The sequence below is a fragment of the Momordica charantia genome (assembly GCF_013281855.1).
Source record: "Momordica charantia cultivar OHB3-1 chromosome 1 unlocalized genomic scaffold, Mcharantia_2.0 BLBB01000001.1, whole genome shotgun sequence".
Taxonomy (NCBI): Eukaryota; Viridiplantae; Streptophyta; class Magnoliopsida; order Cucurbitales; family Cucurbitaceae; genus Momordica; species Momordica charantia.
Window position 1 is genome coordinate 16,052,984 of NW_028275157.1, and position 27,378 is coordinate 16,080,361.

General features: G+C 33.5%; 3 protein-coding genes and 1 pseudogene across 3 annotated transcripts; 1 reads left to right on the top strand and 3 right to left on the bottom strand.

The window, feature by feature from the left end:
- The first annotated feature begins 742 nt into the window (after positions 1–742).
- On the top strand, positions 743–2,843 carry LOC111013656 (fructose-bisphosphate aldolase 6, cytosolic). Its single transcript, XM_022288145.2, has 3 exons — positions 743–902; positions 1,377–1,604; positions 1,736–2,843. The coding sequence occupies exons 1-3, from the start codon at positions 875–877 to the stop codon at positions 2,554–2,556; spliced, it is 1,077 nt and encodes a 358-aa protein (XP_022143837.1). The 5' UTR covers positions 743–874; the 3' UTR covers positions 2,557–2,843.
- A 1,885-nt stretch (positions 2,844–4,728) lies between these two features.
- LOC111013541 (ethylene-responsive transcription factor ERF024 pseudogene) lies at positions 4,729–5,792 on the bottom strand (annotated as a pseudogene).
- A 2,727-nt stretch (positions 5,793–8,519) lies between these two features.
- Positions 8,520–11,587, bottom strand: LOC111013540 (uncharacterized). Its single transcript, XM_022288003.2, has 3 exons — positions 10,391–11,587; positions 9,560–9,752; positions 8,520–9,262 (listed from the first exon to the last, which is right to left on the bottom strand). The coding sequence occupies exons 1-3, from the start codon at positions 11,171–11,173 to the stop codon at positions 8,736–8,738; spliced, it is 1,503 nt and encodes a 500-aa protein (XP_022143695.2). The 5' UTR covers positions 11,174–11,587; the 3' UTR covers positions 8,520–8,735.
- Positions 11,588–25,378: 13,791 nt separating this feature from the next.
- On the bottom strand, positions 25,379–27,319 carry LOC111013636 (uncharacterized). The gene is made up of 4 exons (XM_022288124.2): positions 26,920–27,319; positions 26,542–26,652; positions 25,796–25,876; positions 25,379–25,676 (listed from the first exon to the last, which is right to left on the bottom strand). The coding sequence occupies exons 1-4, from the start codon at positions 27,139–27,141 to the stop codon at positions 25,602–25,604; spliced, it is 489 nt and encodes a 162-aa protein (XP_022143816.1). The 5' UTR covers positions 27,142–27,319; the 3' UTR covers positions 25,379–25,601.
- Positions 27,320–27,378: the final 59 nt, after the last annotated feature.

Here is a 27,378-nt window from a genome sequence, read left to right on the forward strand (position 1 = left end):
AAAAAAAAAAAAAAGTGATTACGTGCATTTCCTGATATTGTCGATAAGAGAGTTGCATTTAGGAGTGGTTTTTCCCTCTTCGGTTGGTAATCTCACTGTTAAAAAAAAGTATCGTATATATTATAAATTTGTTTTAGTACAACGACCAATCAAGATTAAGATTTCAACATTTCTACTTAAAAAAAATTAGTATTTTATCTACTGTGTTTTGTTTGGAATGAATTTGAATATTAACTGACCATTACATTATAAAAATCAATACTTAGGTATGAATTCAAACATTATTTAATAAGATTCTGGGTTTTATAGAACGTGATACAAATACAACCACTAATTTTTTTTAGTGATTTACATCATATTAAATATATCAATATATTTTATTAATGATACAAAAAAGTGACATAATTTATATTGATATACCAAATATGTAATTTATCACATAAACTAATATATTTTATATTAGATATATTAGTGATATACTTTGTCAATTATCATCGATAATGGAAAAGAAAACATTATTATATCTGTAAAATATTTTTTCTTGCAACAAGTTTACAAACATGGCACGTAGACACAAATTCTAATTTTTTCGAGATTTAATGCATAAATTATTTATGTGGAATAAATAAAGAAAAAGCGAAATTGTAGAGTTTGGTAAAGGAGAAGGGCAAAGGAGTAAAATCACAAAAATACCCGTTGGTTGAATTGTCACGTGGGAATGATGAGAAGTCCGTGGCGATGCACATTTCTCGGTCTTTCCGCTCTGCATATAAACCCTAATTCTTTGCCATCTTCATATATCTGTTCCATTTTCCCTATTTCTCTTCCGATTTCCGAAAGCTCCATTTTTATCCCTAACTTTTAGGTGTTGAAGATGTCTTGCTACAGGGGCAAATACGCTGGTAATCATCTCTGCTACACTCTTTTACTCTGTTTTCTTCTCGTGCATTTCACCTTTCATCCGATCTGAATAGAGATCTAGTGTTGGTTGTTTCATTTTCTCACTGTGTTTCTTTCGATCTATGTTTTTGTTTTTTCTTATTTGCTTCCCGCCTCTGTCTCTGGGATTTAGAGGTATCTATTTATTTGGTGTTCCGATCCATCATTTCCTGCTCTTCATGTGGTTAGATCAATAGGGTCGCAAAGTCCAGATCTATGTTTTGAGTTCTGTTCTGTCTTGTAGAAGAAGTGAGAGCATGAAACAGTTTGGTTGCTTTATATATGGCCAATTTTTTCGAATTTTGTTTTTATCTTAAGACTAATTCCATTGGGTCTTTTGATGTGATGGGTTTTTGCACTTGGTTACTTTTTTTAAAAGGAGATCTCGGTTCTCCATTCGGGTATTTGTCATCATTTCTGTATTTTCTACCGTGTAGATGAGCTTATTGCCAATGCTGCGTACATTGGAACCCCTGGAAAGGGTATTCTTGCTGCCGATGAGTCAACTGGCACAATTGGTAAGCGTCTTTCCAGTATCAATGTCGAAAATGTTGAAACAAACAGACGTGCCCTTCGTGAGCTCCTTTTCACTGCTCCTGGTGCTCTCCAATACCTCAGTGGGATCATTCTGTTCGAGGAAACTCTCTACCAGAAGACTGCTGCAGGTATCTTATCTTAATCACTTGATCTTTTCTTGTCATGGTAAATATTGTGGTTTGTTTCCTTTTAACGTTTTGAGTCTTATAGACGTATGGGTGGTTCTCACCATTTCTTTCCACTTTATTCCTTTGTGCAGGCAAGCCTTTCGTCGATGTCATGAAGGAAGGTGGTGTACTCCCTGGCATTAAGGTTGACAAGGGTACTGTTGAACTTGCCGGAACCAAAGGTGAGACCACAACCCAGGGTCTCGATGACCTTGCTCAGCGCTGCCAAAAGTACTACCAAGCTGGTGCTCGTTTTGCCAAATGGCGTGCTGTGCTCAAGATTGGCGATAATGAACCTTCTCAGTTGGCTATCAACGAAAATGCCAATGGATTGGCCAGATACGCCATCATATGCCAGGAGAATGGCCTTGTACCCATTGTTGAGCCTGAGATCTTGGTTGATGGTCCTCATGACATCCACAAGTGCGCTGATGTAACCGAACGTGTTCTTGCTGCGTGCTACAAGGCTCTAAATGATCACCATGTCCTCCTTGAAGGGACCTTGTTGAAGCCCAACATGGTTACCCCAGGATCTCAATCTGCAAAGGTTGCACCCGAAGTGATTGCCGAGCACACTGTCCGTGCCCTTCAGCGCACTGTCCCTGCTGCAGTTCCTGCTGTGGTGTTCTTGTCTGGTGGACAGAGCGAAGAGGAGGCCACTATCAACCTTAATGCGATGAACAAACTCAAGGGGAAGAAACCATGGTCTCTCTCTTTCTCCTTTGGACGAGCTCTTCAGCAGAGTACTCTCAAGGCATGGGCTGGAAAGGATGAGAACATCCCCAAGGCTCAGGGTGCTTTGCTCGTAAGGTGCAAGGCCAACTCCGAAGCAACTCTGGGAACTTACAAGGGTGATGCTAAGCTCACTGAGGGTGCCTCGGAGAGCCTCCACCAGGATAACTACAAGTATTGATGAGTTATTGGACTCGGTATTGCCTTTGTAGACAACAAGGCTGCGGCATATTGTGTTTGGATTCTCAGGCATAGGGGTAGTTCTCTTCTTTTTCTTCTAATTTCAATTCTAATATCAAGCTATATGGTAGGCGTTGGTAATAAGCTTGATGAGCGTCGCCATGTGAGGTTTTTGCAAGTTTTTTGTTATTACATTTCAGTGGAAGAACTGGTTATCTTCTGGTTTCTGTTGTAATTTTGGTTTTTTCATCAGTTAATAACACCATTCATAATGGGAGTTTTGTATTATGTTGCCGCACTGTATGAGATTGTTTTGAATTCTATGGTTGTTCTTGCCCAGTTGAAGCGAATCAACTCTTACTCGACCTGCTTGTGAGGCTAATTCGAGGGAGCAGAGCACTTTTGCAATTTTATATCAGCTGCTATTTTCCTTTTCTTTAAATTTAGTTTGATAGGAATGATATCAACGCAAACTGTCCAATTAAATGCCTTGAACTTTGAAGGAACATGCAATCTTCGAAGTTTTTTCCACTCCCACTCTCAACTAGACGTGGAAGCTCCATTGCCATCTTTCATTGCTGCTCTAGACCCACTTTTTACTTAGTAATGTCTTCTTTTTTTTTTTTTTTTTTCATATACACACACATCAAAATGTCACACGATTCAACTTTGTTAAGCAATTTGGATGTCTTTTCATCTCTCTGGCTTGGCCTAATGAAGCTTTTAACCTTGTTTTGAATTCCCCCACCAAATGTTGGCATAAAGGTTCAAGTTTGATTACAACTTCACTTCTAACCTCAAAGGAAGAAGTAGATGACATTTGAGCTATATTACGTTGCCAATTTCATTAAGATTCTTTTGCCAACTTTGGACTTTATTCACCTTCTCTATTAGGATATTTATAATCAATTATGTATTTCATTGAAATATATAAAAAGACGGGTCATGATAATGTTGTACCATAATCTTTAAGCTATAGTTCTCTAATTACTTGTTCAAAAGTGTCTGAAATAAACCCAAAGAAAAAATATTTAAAATTTAGGTTAAATTACAAATTTAGTCTATAAACCTTCAATAAGTTCTTAAAATTTTAAAAAAGGTTTAATATATCTCTGAACTAAAAAAGTGTCTACCAAGTCAATAATTTTTTTAAAATACATCAACCTAATAGACTCAAAATTGAAAAGTTGGGGTCTTATCAGGCACAAATTAAATTTTGTATGACATAAATTCGTAAATTTTAAGAATCTATTAGATATAATCCTAGAAGTTTAGTAACTAAATTGGTAATTTAATTCATAATTTGTTACTTGAAAGGCCTGAAAACTTTCTCCCATGTCTTCAAAATCTTCTCACTATTTCAACTTTCCTCAAAGCATGTCATTAACAAAGAAGAGGGAACACCTCTTGTAAATTTATTAAACAAATAATCTGATTTGACGATTCAATATTCCTTTTCAATACTGCTAAAACACTACAGATAAAAAGGAATAAAAAAGATGTGAGATGAAAGTTGGAAACCCTTTTAGAATTGGGTAGTTGAAACTTCCAACGAAGAACAGAGTTGTTTGTGTTCCATTAATCATCAAGTTTGACCATTAGAAGTAAAGTTAATTCGAATGGAAAAATATTTAGGTATTGGATATAAGTTTTTTTAGTTTTTTGAAAAATAGAAAAAATATCACTTTTTCTTCCTTTCTCTCCCACGAACGCTGACAAGAGAAAGAAGATGAACAGTCAGCATCCAACAAGACCTTGTCCCTTCACAAATTACCAATCTTCAGTTGCCACATCAGAAAAGTTGAGAGCAACACGTCAACAATAAGAAGAGGGAAAAAAAAAGAAAAAGAAAAAGAAAGCACACGTGTGGCCTACAACTCTGAAAAACCAGATAAACTGATATATGCTAAAAATGTAAATCATTCAAACTTTTCCAAAACTTCCAAACCAAGTTTCTTCACATACGTTTTTATAACAGCTTTTCTACTTTCCAAGTCCTTATAGTTTGACCAACAACAAAGTAAAGAAGTTATCAGTAAACAAATGGCTAATATTAGGAGCAATCACTAAACTCAGGAAATTACTTTAGCATCTTCATTCTACCAAAATAACACAATCACTATTCAATTTTCTAATCCGTCTGATCCCATAAACTAAATGGAAGCTGAAACAATGACAAAATGATTTCATTTATATAGAGCAAAAAGTCACTAAATCCAAACAACGTAAAGATAGTTTATTAGCGAAAGACATCTGTATTTCGAATTTTGCAGTGTTAAAAGTTACTAAATTTTTGGATTAAAACATGAGAGAGATGTCTAAGGGAAATCCCAAAGGGTATCTTGAGGTGCATAGGTTGTAGCATAATCAAAATGATCATTTGGAGGATTTAGATTATTGTTGAAGTTGAAGGAAGGAGGAGTAAGAAGCATTCCTTCAGCCATGTTCATCAGAATATTTGGCATATCAAATATCATATCTTCCTCCACAAATCCCCCAAATTCCCCCACAACTCCATATTCTTCTTCTTCTTCCATTCTACTTCCACTTCCACTTCCTTCATTACTACTCAGCGAATTACCATCCATCCTCATCCCTATCCCCGCGGCCGCCGCGGCCGCCCCTATTGCCGCTGCGGCGGAGGTGGCTGCAGCCTGAATATCACGTGCAGAGGTGGAGGCAGGCACGGGCAGCGACGACGCCGAGTTCGGAAAGTTGAGGTCGGCGTCGGGGCCCTTCAGAGCCAGCGCCGCGACGTCGTACGCAACGGCGGCCATTTCCGGCGTAGGGAATGTCCCCAACCAAATCCTATTGGGTTTCCTGGGCTCCCGGATCTCCGACACCCATTTGCCGGAGCTCCTCCGCCGCACCCCCCGGTAGCCGGAAGTGGGGTTGGGGCCAGTTTTGGTTTTGGAGAAGTACATGGTAATTCTAAATATTAAAGATGATGTTTTTATTTCTGAGGGGTGTGTGTGGAATTGGATGATCCGGGGAGGCATTTTATGGATTGAGAATTGGTGCAGACCAGTTGTTGATGAACTGCATGCGTTGTTGTAAGGCCGGTTCAGATTCAGGTTCAGGTTCATGTTGATCATGTTCATGGTGGATACATCTGGGTTGGGGTTGGAAATTTGCAGATATCAGAAAATGAAGTTGATGAGTTTCAACATCAGTACCACACACTGATGTTTGTGGCCAAAATGCCACTCACTCACTAGATCTCTCCTTTTTCTTTCTTCTAACAAAGATTTGCAACGCAATAATGAGATAAATGACCTCACGATATATATATGTGTATTATATTTGAGTTGATGACCAAAAAGGTGGTTGCCCCTCCCTATCCCAAAACTAGTCTCGAGTCTAAAAAGTGCCACAATTTTGAGCGAGCATATTAAGAATCCCACATTATAAAAATTAAATGAGAGTAGCTTTAACAAACGTGAGCTATTCCTCCACTTGTCAAGATGATGACATATTAAGAATCCTACATCGTAAAGATTAAATGACAGTAGCTTTAATAAATGTTTATAGTATACATGAGTTATTCTATTAATTGCTAATTGAGTTTGAGATGAAAAAAACCAATGAATCGGTATAAGAGTCCAAAAAACTAAAATGAGCATCTGGTCCAAAAGGTAAGATCCAGAATTGGTGAGCGCAAAAGAGCCAATAAGAGACCTTGGGTATATCTTGACATTTTAGATGCGAAATCCTTAACATACCTTTTCAAGATGAAGTCACCCATCTTTGTCGGATTCTTTCTTTGTTTTGGACCAGATGCTCGTTTGAGCATGTAAACTAGCTCATATCTTTATAAACCTTGTTAAGTCTCTCGATTTTTTCGATGGGAGATCTTTTACACTTCTCTTGAGATTGAAGGCTTAAATCTTCATCCTTAATTTTTATCAATGATTAACTCAACTGAACAAGATATATATCTGGGATAAAAAAGTCAAGGGTTCAAATCTTCGTCCACATCGAAACTCAAAAACAAAAACAAAAAATACAACTAAAATTGAAATATAAACTATACGAAGCTTCCACCATAGAGGCAAAGTTAGGTGAGATGAAATGAATAGTGTTGGATAAGATGGGTGATTAAAAAAGGAAGAAACTTTTGCAAATAAAAGAGAAAACATGAATATTAGATACTTAAACTAAGACCTTTTACCTTTCTTAGGGTTCATGATTAAGCCCTTTTCTTAAGTATGACAACTCACTGCCTCCCAATATTGTGACAAGACAACTAAACTTTTTATTATTTTTTTCAACACCCAAAACCAACTATTTGAATTAATCTGCCTTTCCAATTTAATTTGGCCAATCAATCTCCCCCTCCCCTCCACTACAACCTATCTAAAAATTATCAACTTTTTTCTAATAGTATTTATGGGTTTCATTATCATTATACTATTGAAAATTTCAATGAGGGGACATATTATTTTATCAATTAGTAATTTTTTTTATTCTTGGAGATTAATCAATGTAGTAAATTCTTGATTGAGAGATAAAATGAAGGAATTATTTTTAGTTAGTTGTTTATTTATAATTGATTAAACAAAGTTTTAACTTAAGTATATCAATAGTAAATTTAAATATATTTATTTTAAAATCAGTGAATTAATGTCTAGATGGATGAAAATGCATGTTTCTTGTGTATTGACAGCCCATTAATTAATTGCCTAAATCCCATTATCACTTCCAATATATGGTGTTGTCTAGTTGCAACTTTATGGAAATTTCAGCATGAGACGGACTAAAATCCTAGGAATATGTCAATTTTTTTAAGCTCACTTATTTTTACTTGACTCTTTTTTTATCTTGATAATTCACTAGTTAGCGTCTATCAATCAAGACGTCTATCGTGATAGGTTAAGACATCGTGGAGGAAAAAACTATGGTTAGTTTCAAGGTTATTATAGTATTTTTCGTCGTAGGTTGGGGATGAGCTTTATTTAATTTTGAAAATGGTATTGCTATATTTGCAATCAATTGAGCTATGTTACAATATATGTAAGGTGCATCTACTCTGAGATAAAATATAATGAGCTGAATTCCTCATCAATAATATTTTAGAAAATAGATTTCATAAACAAGGTTAAATAACACTTTTAGTCCTTATACTTTAGTTGAAGTAACGATTTAGTCCCCGAACTTTCAAATTGGTAACAATTTAATCCATGAAATTTAGAATGTAACAATTTAGTTTTTGAAGTTTAAAGTTTGTGTAATGATTTGGTTTCCATTGTGAATTTTTTTGGTTATTTTTTTATATATGTAGACCGATAAACCGATGAAGGATCAAATTAGTTTATAAATCACAAAAATTAAATCCATATATGACAAAAATTGACGCTTAATTTTGATGAGAATTTTCGTGATAGGGATTAAATTGTTACATATTAAAGTTCAGAGACTAAATTGTTATCCATATAAAAGTAGAGGGACTAAATCATTACAATTAAAAGTTCAGGGACTAAATCGTTACTTTAATGAAAATAGACGGACCAAATATGCTTTTTAACCATAGATATATTAATAGTAAGAAAAACTAAAATCATTATAAGAGTAGTAAATAGTTACTATTTTATGAATTGAAAGTTTGAAAGCACAGTATTTGATATGTTGACCTACTAGCAATAGCATTTGAAGCCTCTTCATTTTTTACAACTTTTGGTTGAAAAGATTGTCCTTTGTTTCCAACCTTTTAATCTCTTTATAGGCCCTACTTACTAGAGAACATCCGACTCTTTGAGTGTTCAAATCATTTATAAAGTATCAGCTTTCCAATTGTGTGCATTTTCCATTGATATAGAAGAGGAAAACAAAACAGAACCAATCCAGATTCAATTAAATTTGACTTCATCATATGAAGACGATACAATCAAATCAACCAAATGCATATGAGTTGAGTTGGGTTGTTCAGTTTTTTCGAGTTGTCGGGATTTTTGAACGCTCGTGTAATAAATGAAATGACGTTTTGGATGTGAAAGGCATTTAGAATATACATGACCATTGAGCAAAGACTCCTAGGCCACCCTCTGCTACATACATGATTACATATACATATAGTTCATGTACTACACTACAGTTCAATAACCAATTGAATTAATATTTTGTGAAAGAAAAAGCTTCGGCGCAGCAAGATTTAGTAGAAACTTTGCCAAAACTTTTGCCTTTTCAAGGAGCAAGTTCCACTGCCAATTCCTCCACCAGCAGGCTGAAGATTGCAAGCTCCAAATCAATGGCTGCCTCTCCTCTCTGCTCCTGGTTTTTCTTCCACTCATCAACTTCCTTCTTCAAATCTTCTTCCACCATCATGTCTATGGTGTTGAATTCCACCTCTTTCCACAGCTCCAACCTCTTGCAAACCCTTTGTATCACCTCCTCTCTCGTGTTGCGATTTCTTTGATCTGCCTCTTCTTCTGCAATGAGATCTATGACAAGTTTCCTCATGTCTTGAGGGAGGAATCGTTGGGATTTGCAAGAGCTTGTATCGCTCGCAACCTCTTTCACAAACCATTCGATGTCATTTTCATTATGCCACTGAACTGGTGACTTGTAATATTCACATTCTTCACTACTAAAGTAGTCGTAATCTCTCTCGTATTGTTGTTCGTCTACCATTATTTTCTCGAGTTCAATTGGATCCAAGTCTGCGAGTCGCTCGAATCTGCGAAGCTTGTTTAATAGTTGCTGCTTCGTTCCTAACAAATGTAAAAATGGAGATCAGAAACATTGCTGTTGATAATTTGAATGAAAGAACTGAAGCTCCAACTGAATTGAAACAAGTTGCTTCACAAACTGCAGCAGATCATTAACCATCTTATGAACTTCACCGACTCGGAAACTATCTTCTTAATAAACAAAGAACATCCCAAATTCGAAACCAGAGATCACCACAAGTTCTGGACTTGTAATCTCCCATTACTTACATAGGTGATTGAAAAAGGGCATGAAAATGGTGGCTTTTAACAGTTGTTTCAATACCAAAAGCTACTTACTTTGGACAGCTGCATAGCTGCATTCCAAATCGTAATCTTCGACCCTGTCCCTCACCCGGTCGTCATGCCGTTCATCGTAACTGTCATCAAAAGGAGTGTCCAATATAGACACAGGACTACATTGCTCCTTATCTTCTTCATCTTCTACCACCTGAAATTTCTTCAAGCTTTCTCCACCGTCAATCGTTTTGTCCTGTAGGAAGATTCAGACAAAATTCAAAAAATCAGGATCATGGGTAATGTAAAACATCAAATCCAGATTCCCTACTCAATTCCCCTTCTTTCACAATAGACAAATTTTAACCTTGAATAGAAACTGTAAATCAGTCAAACTTTTTCAATTGATTGATCACTAGTGCGTAAAAGCCCAATCAGCTAATCAGATTTTCAACCATCCAAATGAACTTTCAAAGGTTCATCAGTGAATTTAACCAATTAGATTAACCTCTTCAAACTAATCAACATGTGGGTAATCTCTTTTGATCAGATAAAAAAGTTCAAAAGAATTGGCCAGAAACTTGTACCGTAAAAAGTTACTGTATTCTATAAAAAGGAAGGGGTGAGGCATTCTGCAATACAATAACAAAAAAGAAAGTGGTTTTTGTCTGTCTTAAGCAAATAGTTACCCTACCAGACAGAGCCTCAAGTCCTCAGAGAAAGTGAAAAAAGAGAAAACGATCTATATTGCAGAGATATGCTTACAAGTACTATCAAGAACACTCAGAGCATTTAATGTCAAAGTTCAAAAAAGTCACTACCCCCCCAAAAGAGGTAACGGATTTCCCAAAAACAGAGTAAAATTTCAAACTAGAGATGATGATTTTGACATACCTCTTTGTTACGGCGACAGGGAGAGATCGCCGGCGACTGGAAACCCGGCGTCCGACAACCGTAGGACGGGCTTCGCTGGAGAACAAATCGAAAAGGGCTTTCGCAGTAATCTCCCCCCAAATAAGCAACAGAAGTCTCCTCTGAATCCTCAGATTGGCTACTGCACGAAGTCCCCAAATCCATTGATCTTTCTTCTTCGTTGCTCTCCGACCAGAAGCCATAGCTAGACCTTCCATTGTAGGAGCTGGTCTCACCCTGCGTTAATTTCCTTCGAATGGAGCTTTTTCTTTGCCCAAACGACGCCAAATCCCCTCCACTACCGCAAGCTTCAGATTGACGGTTGGTGTTTCGATTTCGAAGAGTTAATCTCTTTAGAACCGACCCAAACCGCGCAAGCCCTTGATTCTTAATCTGGGTCTTTTTAATTTTGGGAGACGATTTCTGTTTATGAATCTTGAGAGCGGCTTCAAGAAGCAGAGCGGCAGTCCTGGCCGGGACATGGAGGAAAATAGCATTGGGGCTGTTTCTAGCCGGGGAATGAAACTCAAAGAGCGGCGATTTCCTAAGGTCCGGCGAGGGCTGGAAGGACGTAAAACAAGCATTCCTGCAGAAATTTCCCTGGAAAATTGAAGTTGTGGAGATGGGTTTTCGTTTGTGGACTTGCAAATCGGATTTAGGAGAAACCCTTTTGAGATTAACACGTTTCTCAGCAATGTAGCTGTTCAAATGAAAGGGTTCTTGATCCTCTTCAAGCAGCTGGTGCAAGTGCTTTTGAGCCATCATCAAACAAACAACCAATCAATCACACAAAGCTGTGGAGTTTTGGAAGATTCAGACGACGGTTTCAGATGGGAATGAATTACAGAACCATTAAAGAGAGTGGAAGTTGAAGAGGTTTCAACTAGTGGAAGGGGGTGAAGAAGGGGGAGAAGATGGAGAAATGGAGAAAGGGGAAGTGGGGGATTTTAAAAAGGGGGGAGTCAGAAAATCGAGGCGGAAGGCCGAAGGGAGAGTCACAAGTGGAAAAAACAAAACTAGAGAGTAAAGAGAGGGAGAGAAAAAATTGTGTGAAAATGAGTAAAGAATAGAATAGGGATTGAATGGATGATTATAAGAAAGAAGAGGAATTAAGTTAAAGATTAGAGGAGGAATTATAAAAAAATGGGAATTGCAATGTAAATGTAAAAGAGTTGTTGAAGAAAGATTCCATGCATTACAAATGCAGAGAGCATAGCATCTAATTTAACAAAATAGAGTATGCAGTGATTGTCTCTGACTCATCTCCATTATTTTTTTTCTTTCTTTCTCCCTCTTTATGAGACACACAATGGTAAACAAATGGGTTCCGGAGGCATATGTTTTTTTTTCTTTTCTTTTTCCCTGAGGTGAGGTTAAAAAATACATTTGACTTTGATTTTAATTCCAGAAACAGTTTAGGTCCGGTTTGATAATTATTGTTTGTTCTAGAAAATTATGCTTAACCTATTTGACCCAACAATGTTTTTGTCATATGATGGAAAGGCAAGATCTTAGGTCTCATCTCTTGAAGAGCTTCCTCATTCTTCTCACAGTGGAGTGTGATTGATTATGAATAAACATTTGCTCTAGTGGTGCCACGGGATAGGAAGATCCAATAGGCTCGACCAGCATTCGAGTTGGAGGAAGCTCCCTCGTCGCTTCGGTGAATCACTTGAATCCTGACACGTATTTTTGGGGACGAAGGCTTTTTGAAAAAGTTTTATTTATTTTTATTTAGAGAGAGTTTAAGTTTTTACGAATAGCCATATGAGGCAGCTCACATATGGTTGTCGGCAAACCAGAGACAGATGACCACGATCCCAAGTCCAACCAGAAATGACTTGGACTCTTGCTAGTTCGAAGAACCTTATTTTTATTATCTACAACTATCGATGCTAATTCTCTATAATTCTAAGCCAAAATTCAAAAATAACAAAGCTTTTAAAAACTACTTTAAATTTAAATCTCTAATATCAAGAGAATGAACAAAATACCTTAATTGGTAGGCTATGTTTGTGCTGCCAATCATACAAATTTTAAGCTATAAATTTAGTACCATAATAACGTTCAAGAACTAAATAGTTACAAATTTTAAACGGTATAAATTATGCTAAAGTTCATATTCTAAATTGTTACTTCAACTTTAATTTTATTTTTTTTCAGTACAAAAGTTTTTTAAAAATAAGAATCAGTACAAAAGTTACTGAATATTAATCGACCCAAAAAAGATTTTAAAACATTTAGAAATTAAAGCATGGAATTATATATTGTAATTGTAATGTTATGTTGCAAAAGAATATATATTGCAATGTTTATTAGTTTAGGGGTATGGGCAAATTTTAGGTGATAATTATTGTTCTAAGTGATGAATTAATGCCTATCGTTCTAGCAATTTTAAGCATAGAAGTTGAAAATTTAATTATAAATAAAGAAATGATAAAAAAGTATATAAAGTATAGAAACTCAATTCTTACTTTACTTCTGGAAGTTGAAATCCTTCCCTCTAAATTAAATTAAAAAAATGTAATTAGATTTTTCAAATAAATAAGTGATAAATATTTGAATTTATATAACTTTTTATGCCGTTTAGAAATTTAATTACGTGTCTGATTATTTACTATTTAGTTTAGAGTGTAAAAGAGGGGGTTTTATTATTATATGTAGAGCGTAGGATCGAACTCACAATCTTTTAGTTTGAAATATATGTTAATTACCGTTGAGTTATGCTCGCATCGGTAAAAAATGGATTTTATATAACTCAATAAATTTATAATTTATACCAAATAAATATAGAATTGGGTTTCTTTAAGTTTGAAAAAGTAAAAAAAAAAAAAAAGTAGTTTATGAATACAGTTTCTTGATGCGGAGAGAAGCGGTATTCACAGGATTCGCCATTTGTTTTCTTTTTTATTTTCTTTTATTTATATTTTTTTTGGAAACAAGCTAATTTATGGACTTTCCGCGTAACTTCATTCATAACATAACATGAATTTGGACCATGTTTTTAATTCAATTTCTATTTTTTCTTTTCCACTTTTTTTATTTTGCAAATTATCTCTAATATTGAAACAGCCGCCCAACATTACAATTGTATCTAAATTAATTAATACCCAAAATTATCCAAGTATTATTACAGAAAAATTGATGTCAACATGGATCATAATTATATACAGTTCTTTCTTCCTTATTTATTTATTTATTTATTACTATTTCTCCATGATACACAATAGGCAATAAAGGTGAAGTAGTTAATTGTATAATATTTTAAGCTTTCATAATTGAGTTATATTTTTGAGAATCGTAAACATTTACTCATCCTTATCACTAAGTGACAAAAGGTCAAGAGTACAACTTTTTTTATGAGGCCACTTGTTATGGATAAGATGAGTTGTTCAAGTATTTTGTTGGGCACAATAATAAATATGGATATATCACTGGGCTAAAACAATTAGATTAAAGAGTTGGGAAGAATTTTGGCGATAGGTTTAGCCAACTTGGTTGGCTAGGGTGAGCCAACTCGAGCCTACTTGACTTGGTCATGGTATGAGTCCGTGTGGAGGCCACATTTACCCATTTTGATATGGGTAAGCCATAGGTTATCACCACAAGTTAGAAGATTTGGGTAGTCTTGTGTTTCACGGCTTAGATGTGACAGACTAATTCTTTCACGGTGGCAAATGTGACATGCAAGATTCATTGTGGAAAAATCATAAACACAATTTCTTCAAAATTTCCTAACATGCGAGGTATGCAATTTTGACTCTTACTTTAGTTTAGCACACATTTGGTTTGATATAAATATTGAAGTGTGTTGGACAAGTATGAGGGTATATATGTGAAATCTATTCCTTATTTATTGGAGAAAGTATCCAAAAAGCAGCTTGATTCGAGCTGCACTCACATTTTGTAAGTTTTTGAGATGCATGATCACCACCGATTGTGAAGATGTTCAAAGCACACTACTTACCTTGATTCAAGTTCAGTCTAATATTTCTCAAACCTAGACGCACTATACGTTACTATCTTGTGTGGACTACTACCACATACTTTGCACAACTATTCATGGTGACTAGACTAGCTCATTCTCACAATCAACACTAGAGGTGGGACGAATCGTAAATTTCGAAGCAACATGCATTTGTTATATCTCTTTTCAAAACCATTAAGTTAAAATGTAAAAATTCTCTTGATTGATACACACCAATATATATTTAAGGTGATATAAACTATTTTATTGTTTGTTGGAAACTATTTTATTGTTTGTTGGTCTATATTATTTATAATAGAAATGGGATACGGTATACATATTAATTGTATTATTATAAGCTTTTGTTGAGCCAATAACTTCAAATGTCAGAATTAAATAATGTTTAAATTTTAGATTTGTGGGATTAGAAGGCAATATAGAATGTTGATGAGTTGGTTTTAGAGTCTCCATGCAGAGTTAAGTAAAGTTTAAAAATGGAAAAGAAAAAGAAAAGTAGCAATGGTTCGACACGTGCGGTGTTAATTTAACGCAATATAATGGGTAACATTGAAGGACAAATTTGCAGTTGCGTAGCTCAAAAAGTTCATCTTTACAGCTGGACAAGTAGCATTCTCTGTGATTTGTGAATTCAACTTCCCACCAAAACCTCCTTTCCCCAAAATTTTAGGACACTTTTTAGTACCATCAATTTATTGTTAAGTTCCCACGACTGATTGTTATTTTTTTAAAAATACATTCTTAAATTTTTTGTTGCTGCGTCCTGTACTTATTTATTATTAATTTCATTATTTTAACATGTCTGACGAGAATATTATCTATTAAACATAAAATTAAAAGTGGTAAGCAAGAAGTTTGAGCAGATACGAGTCGGATTCCAAGAACGACAGCAAATTACAGAACCACAGATTGTTAACACCATACTCTGTGTGATGTACAAAACGTGTCACCACCATAGCTGTGCGGGAGAGACGTCGAAGAATGTTGCCTGAAACCTATAATCTGTCGAGGGACAGACCTGCCACTGACTGTCGGAAACATCCGTCTATCCATCAGGGTCTTGTACAGCTCGGCGCGTCCTTACATCCAAAATCGTCGTCCTTCTTGGTTGGCCACCTGCTTCTATAAAAGGGAAGGACTCTGATCACTACCAAGTAAGTGGGAGACCCATCACTTAAAACTCAAGGTGTCTACTTCTTGGTTGGCCATCCAAAATCGTCGTCCTTTTGAAAGTCAAGTAATAAACTTATGATTCAACCTTGATTACTTAGTTAATTGATAAATTGCAGCCATGGGTAAAAATCAATTACATTTACATTAAAGCCAAGTAAGGTATATATTTAAGTAAATTTCAGATTATGAACCTAAAGGCTAAAACTAAATTGGAAATTGCAACAGCGGAACCCAAAGGGAAAGCAAAACGACAAAAGGAACAGAAACGGAAGAGAGAGGGAAAGTGGGGTCCGTCGTACACGCCCGACACATCGGCAACCGGATCTTGACCTTATCTTTGATTTGACCATCCGTTAACGGTGATCTCATCTCTGCCGTTCATTTTCATTAGCACTCATAATCTTCAATTCTGATTCGTAATCACGTAATTAATCGGTGTGTGCAGACGTACCTGAATAATCCCTCCCCTCAAACCACACGTTTCTCTTTTACAGAATTAAAGATAAAATTCAATTAGGAATATTGCTTCTCTTCTGTTTTGTCACATGGAGAGAGAGAGTCTCTTTTGACCAACGTGGTGAATCTAAATTAAAATAGGTTTGTCCTTTGACGGCCTAAATTAATTTTATGGATAATGATACTTCACACCTAAAATAAATCATGTGCATAATAATTTGGTTGAAAAATGTACCGAAGTTCAAACGTTAAGACTTAAATTTTAAAAATTGCAGCTATTACGGATAGGATCAGAGTTTACCACGTTGTTCTCTTGCTTGAAAATATGTGTCCGAGGCGAGAAAGACTAGACAATGTTACCTGTGACTAATTTCGCAAAAGTTCGATACGGACTTGAAAAATACAGATGTCACTAACGTAAAACTCGTTAGATAACTTAATCTTAAGAGTACTATACTAGGCTAGGTAGCCAAAAATTTGGTTGGGATCCTTTTTTGAGATTGAATTAGTTTGTCATATTTTTGGTATTGGTGTCCATAATAATTGAGAATGGTTTCATTTTAATTATTTTTGTGTTGTTTTATGAAACAATAAGCATAGTGGAGTTGCATTTGGAGGAAAGATTAAAGTGAAAGAGATGGCGAAACCAAAAAGGAATGGTTTAGTTTAGGGAAATGGAAAAACAAAATAAAAATAAACTTTTTAGGAAACAAAACACAACACGCGTGCCTGTCTCTCCAGCGTCCTTTGACCACCACTACTACTCCGGACTCCCTCACCTTTAATTCAAATTCTCATTCTCCTCCCAAAATACTATTTCTATAAATTTATTTATTTATTTCTTTTCCTAACAACTCTCCAAAGTATACAAGTTAATTATCTAAATCTATTATTTTTCTTCAAAAACTTATAAAGGAAAAGTAGTTTCTTAGACCGATTTCTCGATTAAATGAAGTCTTGTAAAAAATAATTAAGGCGTGCAAAGAGACATTAATATCATTGAATTGCTGCCAACGTGAATTTGATCTAGTAATAATTGACATTTATCTTTGACCATGTACTTCATTCCTATTTATTGTACCAATATATATAATTGAAATGTCAAGGTGCCAGGAAAAAGAAAAACTAGAGGATGAGATTTTGTGGGGCCGCCGTTATTTTTACAGTTCTGTTTTGTTGTCACTCAAGCTTTCATCTTTGAAATTCACCTTATCTTTCCTTTTGTCTTTTAGGAAGGGAGGAATGTTTTTGGGCTGCTCAACGCCTCTCATATAATTCAATTTCATACTTATTTCACATTATTCTTTTATTTTAACTCATTTTCACTACATTTCAGCTTCTACCCTCTAGATATGCACTTCTCATCATCTCATTATAACATTTATGTGGTATGTAATTGAGGATGAACATCTCTGTTAGTATGAGATTTTCTTAGTGAAACTAAACAAAATCATGAAAAATTCTATCCCAAGTAGATAATATCATGTGTCATTGTACAAATATGAAAAAACTTCGTTGTGTCCCTTAATTTTTCTCTCATACATATCAAATAGTGTTAAACTGACAGCCACACTATTGCTCAACCTCCTCCTATAATTCCTATAATTTATAAGCATGAAGTAGAGATACAAATGTAGAACGGTAGATGAAACTAAAAGAAAGTTTGATTATTGAAGGAGCACGTTAAGATGAAGACTCCCTTGTTAAGAAGAGATGTGAAATAACAATAGGCATAAAATTGATAGTATTTTTGGGATGAAGAATGGCATCCCTTAATTATTGGTGTTAAATTTGATGACATACTATTGCAAATGCTATATTAATTCAAATTTGTGTCATTTATTACATTTTTTACATCTAATAGTGGTTATAAATGATAAACCACCGAGACTATTAAGATTAATTTACAAAAGCATGGAGATGATTTAATATTTTAAAAAATATAAACTATATTAAAGTTAAAACTTTTGTGGCACGAGGAATGGGTGATATGATCACAGAATAAAGTTTGGAGATGTGTAATTAATTTGTTTTGAGGATTTCTATTTAAAGTAATGAGGTTTAAAAATTGAAAAGGGAGGAGAGATAGATGCCAATTTTAGGCTGGAAAACAGGGATTTTGCTTTTAATGTGTTCTTTTTGTCGAGTCAACGAGCCCTTTCTATTTATTAATTATTGCAAATAGGGTCATGAATCATGATGATGGCCTAGGTTTTACTTTTACAGCCTTTATATTTCATCCACATTTTAAAGTTTTCAAATTTGAATGCACTCTCTCTCTTTCACTTGTAAATCATGGTTGATTAAAACTATTTCTTCTTTTTCTACCTTAGGACTCGATAAACCCAACATTAATTTCAATTATTCTATAATATGTTTAATACTAAAAATATTAACTGTTCTTAATTAAGGAGAGTACGAGGTTTGCAAATCCAATGAAATATGCAATTAAGGAGAGCATGAGGCTTGCAAATCGAATAATTATTTCAAAGGTGTTCATTCAATCCGATTGCCTAGAGGCGATTCAATTGATCGAGGGGGAGAAGAAGACTTGGTGTGAAAGAAATTGTGGATTTAAAAAGATTGTTCCAAGATGTCAAATTTGCCCGCATTAATTAATAGAAAATTCAAATTGGAAGGTTGGTCATTTGGTAAAAGAAGTTATTGTCTGAAATTCTTCGGTTCTTCAGAATTCTGACTTTCTTTCGTGGGTTCACAATAAAAGTGAAAACTATCTCAGATCAAATGTAGTTTAAAAGTTTTTTATTTACTAAGAAATAATAGTAAAACATTGTTTTTTAAACTCATGGGACACCCAATATTGTTTAGAGGTAAATGGAACGGAGAAGAAAAGACCTCTCCAAGCTTTCTCCATAGCAGTTTCATTATTTGATGATGGATTATGGAATCAGTAAAAATTATAAGAATCGAAATGATTGCTTCCATGGGGTAAAAAGCATACCCTTTACATTTTTTTCTCCCCAAAATATTATTACTCCTTCAAAAGGCCTCTGTTTTTAAAATTCAGTTGACAAGATGGGCTGTTCAAAATAATATATCATAAAATAATAATATTTGTCCATTGAAATGTAGTTTAAGTTTAATTAGTCAAACTTCAAGTGCATCCTAGGTTTGTAAATGTCTCTATTTTTATATTAAAATTCATCAGGTATCCATACTATTGGTAAAAAAATAATAAATATTTAACATGACAAATTATTTGATGTTATCATCTAAAAAGAGTCGTAGAAAACCGACCAACTAAAGCATAACTGGTAAGTCAAAGTCTTCTTTTTATAGTTTTCAATTATAATTATGCTGTAAAATTTTAACCTTCTATCCATTCCATTTTTGTTTCTTCTAAAAAATAATAAATATGTATTATAAGCTTTAATCGAAGCGAAAAAATGATAATTAAACTCACTTTTAAATTCAACTCGATTATGAAGTGATATCGAACCATCAACCTTTTGCATATAATAAATGTCCTATACATTAACCCAATTTAGTCTTTTTACTTTTAAAAGTTTAATTATACATACTTTGTTAATTTAACTTAACAATTACAATAATAAAGAAAACAAAATACAAGTAATTGAAAAGAAAGAAAGAAAATGAGGGTATGACAATTGTATATACCATCTCATTACTAAATCAATTTCTATAATAACATTTTCATGAAAGTCACCTCTTTATGTACAATGGAAATTTTTTTTTTTTGGGGGTAATGAATAATAATCCTCAAGACCAATCATTAGAAGGCAACACTTTTATGGTAGGTAGGAGTGGTTGGGTAGATCATGGGTTGGCTTTGGCTACCAACATTATAAATTAATATTATTCCATATTTCTTCTTTTTTATTTTAAATTATAAAAGTATGGTGTAATTAATTGGTAAGTATTCCAACAGGATAAGGACCTAATATCCCATTTTACATAACTTATGATTCTAGACTTTACAATTTTTTAATAGCATAACTTATGATTATTCACAACCAACACACCAACCTTTATCCCCCATTCATTACTTTGGAGTTTGGAGTTTCATCTTTTAAAAGTAACTTTAATTTGAAAAAGTGTAAGAAGTTTTGTATGTTATCATTTTGCCCATCATTTGGCAATTAATCAAATGCTTTACTTTTTCTTTTTCTTGATTAATTATACAAGTGTTAATGTTCTGGAATCTTCATCATTAATGGGTGCATAATTAATATGACCCATAGGGTGAAATGCATGTACTACTTAATGTGTGAGTTAGTGTTTAATCATCATATAATAAAAAAATGAAAAAGAATGTCACTTAATATTTGTTTACATTACTTTCATAATTAGAACAACTAATCATCTTTATTTCAATAAGAAAAAGGAACAACCAATCATTTGTGAATGAAACATATCATATATGAGAAGTGAGAGACTTATCTTATTGATGGAACCAACATCTATTTTCAATGTGCTTTGCAAAGACTGGAAAGTCAATGCATATTTTGGTAATTTTGTGTGATTGTCCATTTTTGTTGTCAATTTTATATTGGAGGGTGTTAGATGATAAAAAATGACGTGACACATGGACTAATAGAATAACAGATCATAAGATGAGGTATTAATAGATAAGAGATAGCTCGACCATGAAGTTCCTCAGCCATAAGAGATAGCTTGACCATGAAGTACTTCGGTCATGGATCGCCTCGTCATTGATTCATAGCTTGGCTTTGAAGTACTTTGTCCTTGATTCATAACTCGACTATAGAAGTTCCTTTGTACATCGGCCAAGGAGTTTGTCAGTTTTATGATCAAAGAGTATATATGTTGAATTAATTTGAGTAAAATTAATTAACTAAAATTCATTCAAGGTTCAAATTTAACTTAAATTAAGATATGAATGTAAGCACTTAACTTCCTAATTTTCATCTTCACTGTCATAATTTTCTTTTCCTTCCCCTTCTATCTCAATAAAAAAAAAATCTATAGAAGCGCAATTTTACTAACGTTTGTTCCTCGTCTTTATTCGATGAAAGTAGGTACATTTGATTTTTTCATCCTTTCTCCCCTTTAAAAAAGCACGATAAATATATCTCCTAGAAATTTTTTATCATGTCAACTTTAAATTTTTTGAAATATTAAGTCAATGTTGTTATCGTCCTTGCTTAAATGATAACGAATTATTCGACACGATATAATTCAAGAACGTAAATTAATTGAAAATAAAGGTAGATAGACTAAAAATTTTGATGTAATAGATACATGTATCCATCCTACTTAGTACTTTTGTAATCACTCGTTGTTATATCATGCAAAATTATCAAACTTCACAAACCAAATTTATAACACACAAAAAGAAAAAGAAAAGAAAAAAAGGAAAACCAGAAAGTTTAGCAAATTATAAATTATAATACCTAAGTTTAAGTTTATATCATATGCAATGGAAACGAGTACCGACCGAATTAAGACGTCAGAAGGAGAAGCTGCCACGGTTACGGCAATGGGTTTTATTTGTTTTTATTTAATTTTGCAAAAAAAAAAAAAAAAAAAAAGAAAGAAAGAAAGAAAAGAAAATCCAAGTGGGACCCACGTGCCCACGAAAAGGCGTAGGAAAACGACAAAAGGGTGTCACTAAGCGGCGTCGTTTAGAGAGATCCAGTGATTGAGTTCCACGTGGAATGTAAGTAGAATTCAAAAACGCCGCATCCTGGTTTCAGAAACGGTCGGATATTTGTCTCCCCCACCATCACCTCTTCAACATAGGATTCTAAATTCCAATGTTAATGAATTTGGATACTCTTCTGTTCCATTCATAACATGTTTCTACACAAATTCCAAACTTGTTTAATCACCTCCCTTTACAAATACAAACCCATAAATCCAACTAAATAAACATTCCCAAAATGGATACATTTCAACATTATTACTTATTCACCCGATCTCTCACTGTACCCTAAATTTGTTCTACACCTTTTCCCCTCCCTTTTCACAACGATAACAACTTGATTCTAATATTCTCTCCGCTACTTTTAGTTATGGGTCTAACTATTTTGATTTTTGTCTATGTACGTAACGTATGTTTGAAGGAACACTCTTGTAATACATAAACTCAATTCGCAATGAGAGGAATAGTCTATTTCTATTTAAACTATTGTTACGTCCTTTCTCTTTTCAATGTAGGATCCTTAGCACTCGTTTCTCCCTCTCTCAATTCTCTCTAGTCTCTCGTCTTTCTCAGCTCTTTCTCATAAAATTGTAAAAAGTGTTAAATTGACTAACCTAGTCGATTTAAGTGTCAAATTGACACCGGTGGTCGAGAATTATTCCTTACATAGTTTCTGCTAATTTAGAGTTTTTCCTTCTCTCTTTTCATTTTATGTTTTGTTTTTGTTTTTTAATTGCACTTGTTGTATTGATGTCAAACATGTAACATCTTAAAAGATTACACTTATAAATGATGTGAGATTCTAAAGATCTACACATGAAAATAATTAAATTTATGTTTCCAAATAGGAGTGATGCATGGCTAAGGCATGTGACCATGGTCCATATCTTATACAATTAGGTGTGTCTAAGGGAAGAAGAAGACACAAACGGAAACATACAAAGATCTAATTAAAATGCAAAAAGGAAAAAGAAAAGACAAAATTTAGTCTCTCTCTCTCTCTCTCTCTCTCTCTCTCTTTTTGCCATGGGAGGTGGGTTCTCTTCACCTAGTCACCAACTGCAATACACAATACACAGTGACAGTGGAGAAGGAACAAGATGACACTGAAACACAAATCTAAATTGAATGATATGGGAATTGGACTTTTTCCTCAAATCTTCAATTGCATTAAAGAACATGAGAAAAAAACATGACATATTTATTGTATATAAGGTTTATTATTATTATTATTATTATTTGCATTTGGTCCAAAAACTGTGTGTTTTATTGACTATTCTTCGTTCTAGTTATGGGACTAAATTATGCCTTAGGGTTGTTTGTGTTGTGACCTTCCGAGTTATGGGACAGTGATGCGCCTTGTCGGTTCTTGTCTCATTTTCCTTTTTTTTTTTTTTCTCTTTTCCTTTCATTTTCTCAAAAGTTCCGAATGTTGTTCTGAGAAATTGTTTCATGCTCAATTTCTATTTCCAAATTCTCTCTCATCTTGTTGGTAAATTTGTTGGAGCTCATCAAATCTGAATTCTATAATGATTTTCTTAAACATGTTTACACCCACGATTTTTGTTGTTACGATAAAAGATATCTAAAAATTGTGCCACAAATTTTATAAGAAAAAAAACCCATAAAAGTAGTCACGCTTAATAAGATTTTTGTTTTCTAATTTTATTTTTAAAAAATAAGTAAAATAAATAACCGGATATATAGCTCAATTAATTAAGTTACAGTAATCTCAATTAGAAATTTAGAACGGTACCTCAGTTGAATGGTAATAAAATTCTAATCGAAGCATGAATTTATTCTAATAACAAATTCTATCATTATAAAAAGTAATTAAAAAATTATTATGTGTTGTTCATGTTTAAAATTCTCCATTAGAGAGAATCTTTAAGACAAACCACTTTTAATTAAAGAGACATGTTTTGGCACACCGCCACCCACCCTTCCAAAAAGAGAGTAATATATTCCCCAACCTTTCCTTTTATTAGCCTTACCTATATGATTTAAGATTTATAGCAGTGAGTTGTAACCCTAAGAAAATTGGGATAACTTATTAAATTAATTTGTAAACGTTTGAAGATTTAAATGATATTAATGTGTGAGACTACGGATCAATTTTCATACATTAATTAGATGATCTAAACTTTTTTTTAGTACTAATAAAGATGGGATGAGGAGCAAGATGTAACTGCTGAGCAATATTTATGTTGGTCTAAATATATAATTTAAATTTGATATAGTCAATATGTCGTTCATATTTAACATATATATATTTTGGATAGGAACATGAGCCTCTGACCTCAAGAAAAGAAGTAAGATGCCTCTAAGTTATACTCGTGTTCGTGTTGACATTCATATTTAACCTAATTAACATGGATTAACATCTGATACATTCAATTTTGAGATATTTAGTTAATTGTTAGACATTTCATTAATCAAAAGCATGGAGGGCAAAAGAGTAAACAAAAAGATCATTTAGTAAAATAACTCTAGAACTCGATATTAAAAAACTACATGATTCAAAAGACGGAAAACGGACACTCACGTTAGGGCTTGGCCCAATCTAATATTTAGTAGGGTCCCAGCGGTAGGGCTGGGCCCAATCTAATATTTAGTAGGGTCCCAGCGGTAGGGCTGGGCCCAATCTAATATTTAGTGGGTTCCACGTTCTAGGGCTTGGCCCAATCTAAAATTTAGTGGAGTCCTATATAAGGGCTTGGCCCAATCTAATATTTAGTGGGGTCCTATGCTAGGGCTAGGCCTTTGCTTCATATCTTCTTTTACGAGATACTCATGTGGCTTTGATTATTATGGGTAAAACTAAAAAAAGTTAAAAATTGAAATGGTTAGCTTCTTTTTTAAACAATATTTATAAACATATGTTTTGTATAAGCTAAACCAAATATATTTCTCTAAAATGATGTGTGAATACAATAATTTTTAAAAAAATTATTAATGATTAATTAACTTTAGTGATAGTAATCAATATGTTTTAATTTATCCACCAGTCATTGATTTATTTATATAGCTCAGCCTGGATTTTGTTATCACTAATTAATCAACATTTTAATTAATAGTAATCATAGCAATTTATGTGTTCCAACTTTTGATATATTTGCAATTATGTTGATTATAAACCCACTTGATTATTTACCTAAAAAAGAACCCTCTTACTTTCAAATATGTCTTAAAAGAAATCACAACAAAATTTCTCATTTAAAATAAAAAAGAGGATAATTATCTTTTAAAATTTCAAAACATACTTCTTCAAAATAATAGAGAATTCTGATATTCAATGTTCTTATCAGAATGCTAATACAAAATTTAAAATATTTTTAAGTTAAATTATATATCTACTCATCATATTTGGAACGTTACATCTACTTAGTTATATAAATACACAAATTTGAATTATCTTCCTTTCAAAGTATCTTTAATGAAATTTCCTAAACCTTAAAGTATATCCTCAAATTCGCATAACTACTTGATATCTAATTTTACTTAAAATTGAATAAGATGGAATAAATCTCCTATGGAATGATATTTGACAGGATTTTTATATTCCAAACAAAATTAAAGAATAAATAAACAACTACTTAGTCTCAAGTTTGATAATTCTACTGAGCTTAATAGAAAAAATTCTAGATGTCTCACAAACAAGTCTCGGATTACAAAAAACAAAAATAATGTGTAGGATAAGATGAAAACAGAGTTTAAGTACAATATATTTTTGAATAGCTAAAAACATTACATACATATATGTTACCCTAAATTGTGAATGTTTAGTGAAGTAAAAAGTAAACCAAAATGAAATAAAATATATGAGAGTGATTAAATTGAAACACCCATACAGAACACATATATAGAGAGTAAAGTAAAAAGTAGCACATAACACAAAGTTAACTTTATATTTGACGAATTAAGGAATTAAATTAGGAAGTGTTATCGACATGCTTACTCAGCTCTTCCAACCTCTTCATCCTTAGCCTTTCGCTTTCACCAACCATCTGCGATCAATTGGAACAAAAAATCTCTACTTTAGATTAATTAAGGCTTCCAAATTATACAATTGATTAACATTTTTTTTGAGGTGGGAAAAGGGAGAGAGCCAATTTACCAAACTAACCTCCATTAGTTTTGATATTAACTGTACTTTTTCATTGTTCTTTTCGTTAAAAGCATCAAGGGCATCTTTGTATTCTTTCTCCTGCCACACAAAACAAGACTGTTTGAACCAATTTTCATCCATTGCAGAATCCATATTGTTCTAAATTCATTGATGAACTGTTGAAAAATCTACTAGCTTGTTGCATAATTATTTTATTTTTTGAGTTGTGGATGGATCATTTTTATTAATTGTAATCTACCTCGTGAGAGTTTATAAAACTGGCTAAATGTTAGAAGTTATTAACTTGTTTTCAAATTACTTTTTTTTTTTTTAGTTTTTCGAAAATTTAATTAAGATTTAAAAAGTATTTTTAAAAGATGAAGATCCAAATAAAGAAATTAATATCCGCAATATACCAACCTTTTTTTTTTCTTTTCCAAAATTATAGCTTACCAAACAAGCTATAATTGACTTATTTTTTAAAACAACTAACATTTTTATTTATTTAAACGATACAAATTTATAAACAGTTAGATTTTTAAAAATATTGTATATACATAAAAATATTTATTCTTAGTTTAGTCTTTTTTTTTTTTCCTTTTTGTACTTCTTCTTCTAAGTTAGATTTAAAAAGATATTGTATAATCATCTAAAAATTCCCAAAAAAAAAAAAGAATTTAGGATTCGAGTGTGAAAAAGGTCGAATTGTACCAAAAACTAAAATAATAATCCTAAAATAAGTATAAAGAGAATTAATTAGTTACCTTCTTTTGGCAGGTCTGTCCAAGAGGCTTTAATTCCTTGTTTACAGCATCAATTTTCTTACGAATTTGTCCAATTTCCTTCCTCGTTGGATCCCCTATTGCTTCAAGCTCCTGTTCATCAATTCAATTTTCTTAGGGCTTCTTCTTGAAATTTCAGGAATATAACAGAAAACCATGCGATTTCGATAGGGCTTCTTGTAGAGGAGTTGAATTTTGGGATTTTGAAAGAGAGAAAACCGTAAGATTTCGAAAAGTAGAAACAAAAACAACAATAGAAGGTTAGGTCACAAATTGAAAAGATTTGTGGAAAGATAATCGAAGTCGGAGTAGGAACAGGAATTGCAGAGAAAGGAATTAGGTTTAGGAAAATTGAAGGACCTCTCGAATGGAGGACAAACGCCTGGTTTCTTCCTCGACTCGGCCGAGTCGAGCTTGAAGTTTGTGCTGAATTTGGATTCTCATGCGCTCGATCTCCTCCTCCTTTTCCCTAAAAGCCGAAAGCGCGGATTTCGACATCTCTTCATCTTCCTTACTGCTGAAGCTCAAATTTCCAGAATTCTGCAACATTAGCTGCTGATTCTGCTCCCCCTGCGCCTGCATCTCTCTCTCGATCTCCTCTCGTCGTTTCTTGAACGAATCAATGAACTATCCTAATTCCTATTCTTTGGTCGCCTGCTTTTTCTTTCTTTCTTTTGCTTTTACAATCGGCTCCTAATTTCCATTTAATTAATTAATTGACTTTTGAAGATATATATTAAAGCAAGGGAAGCAACGGTGGTTTTTCTTTTTTTTCCCCCCCTTCCCCTTGGGTCTTTAATTATTAAATTGGTCCGTATC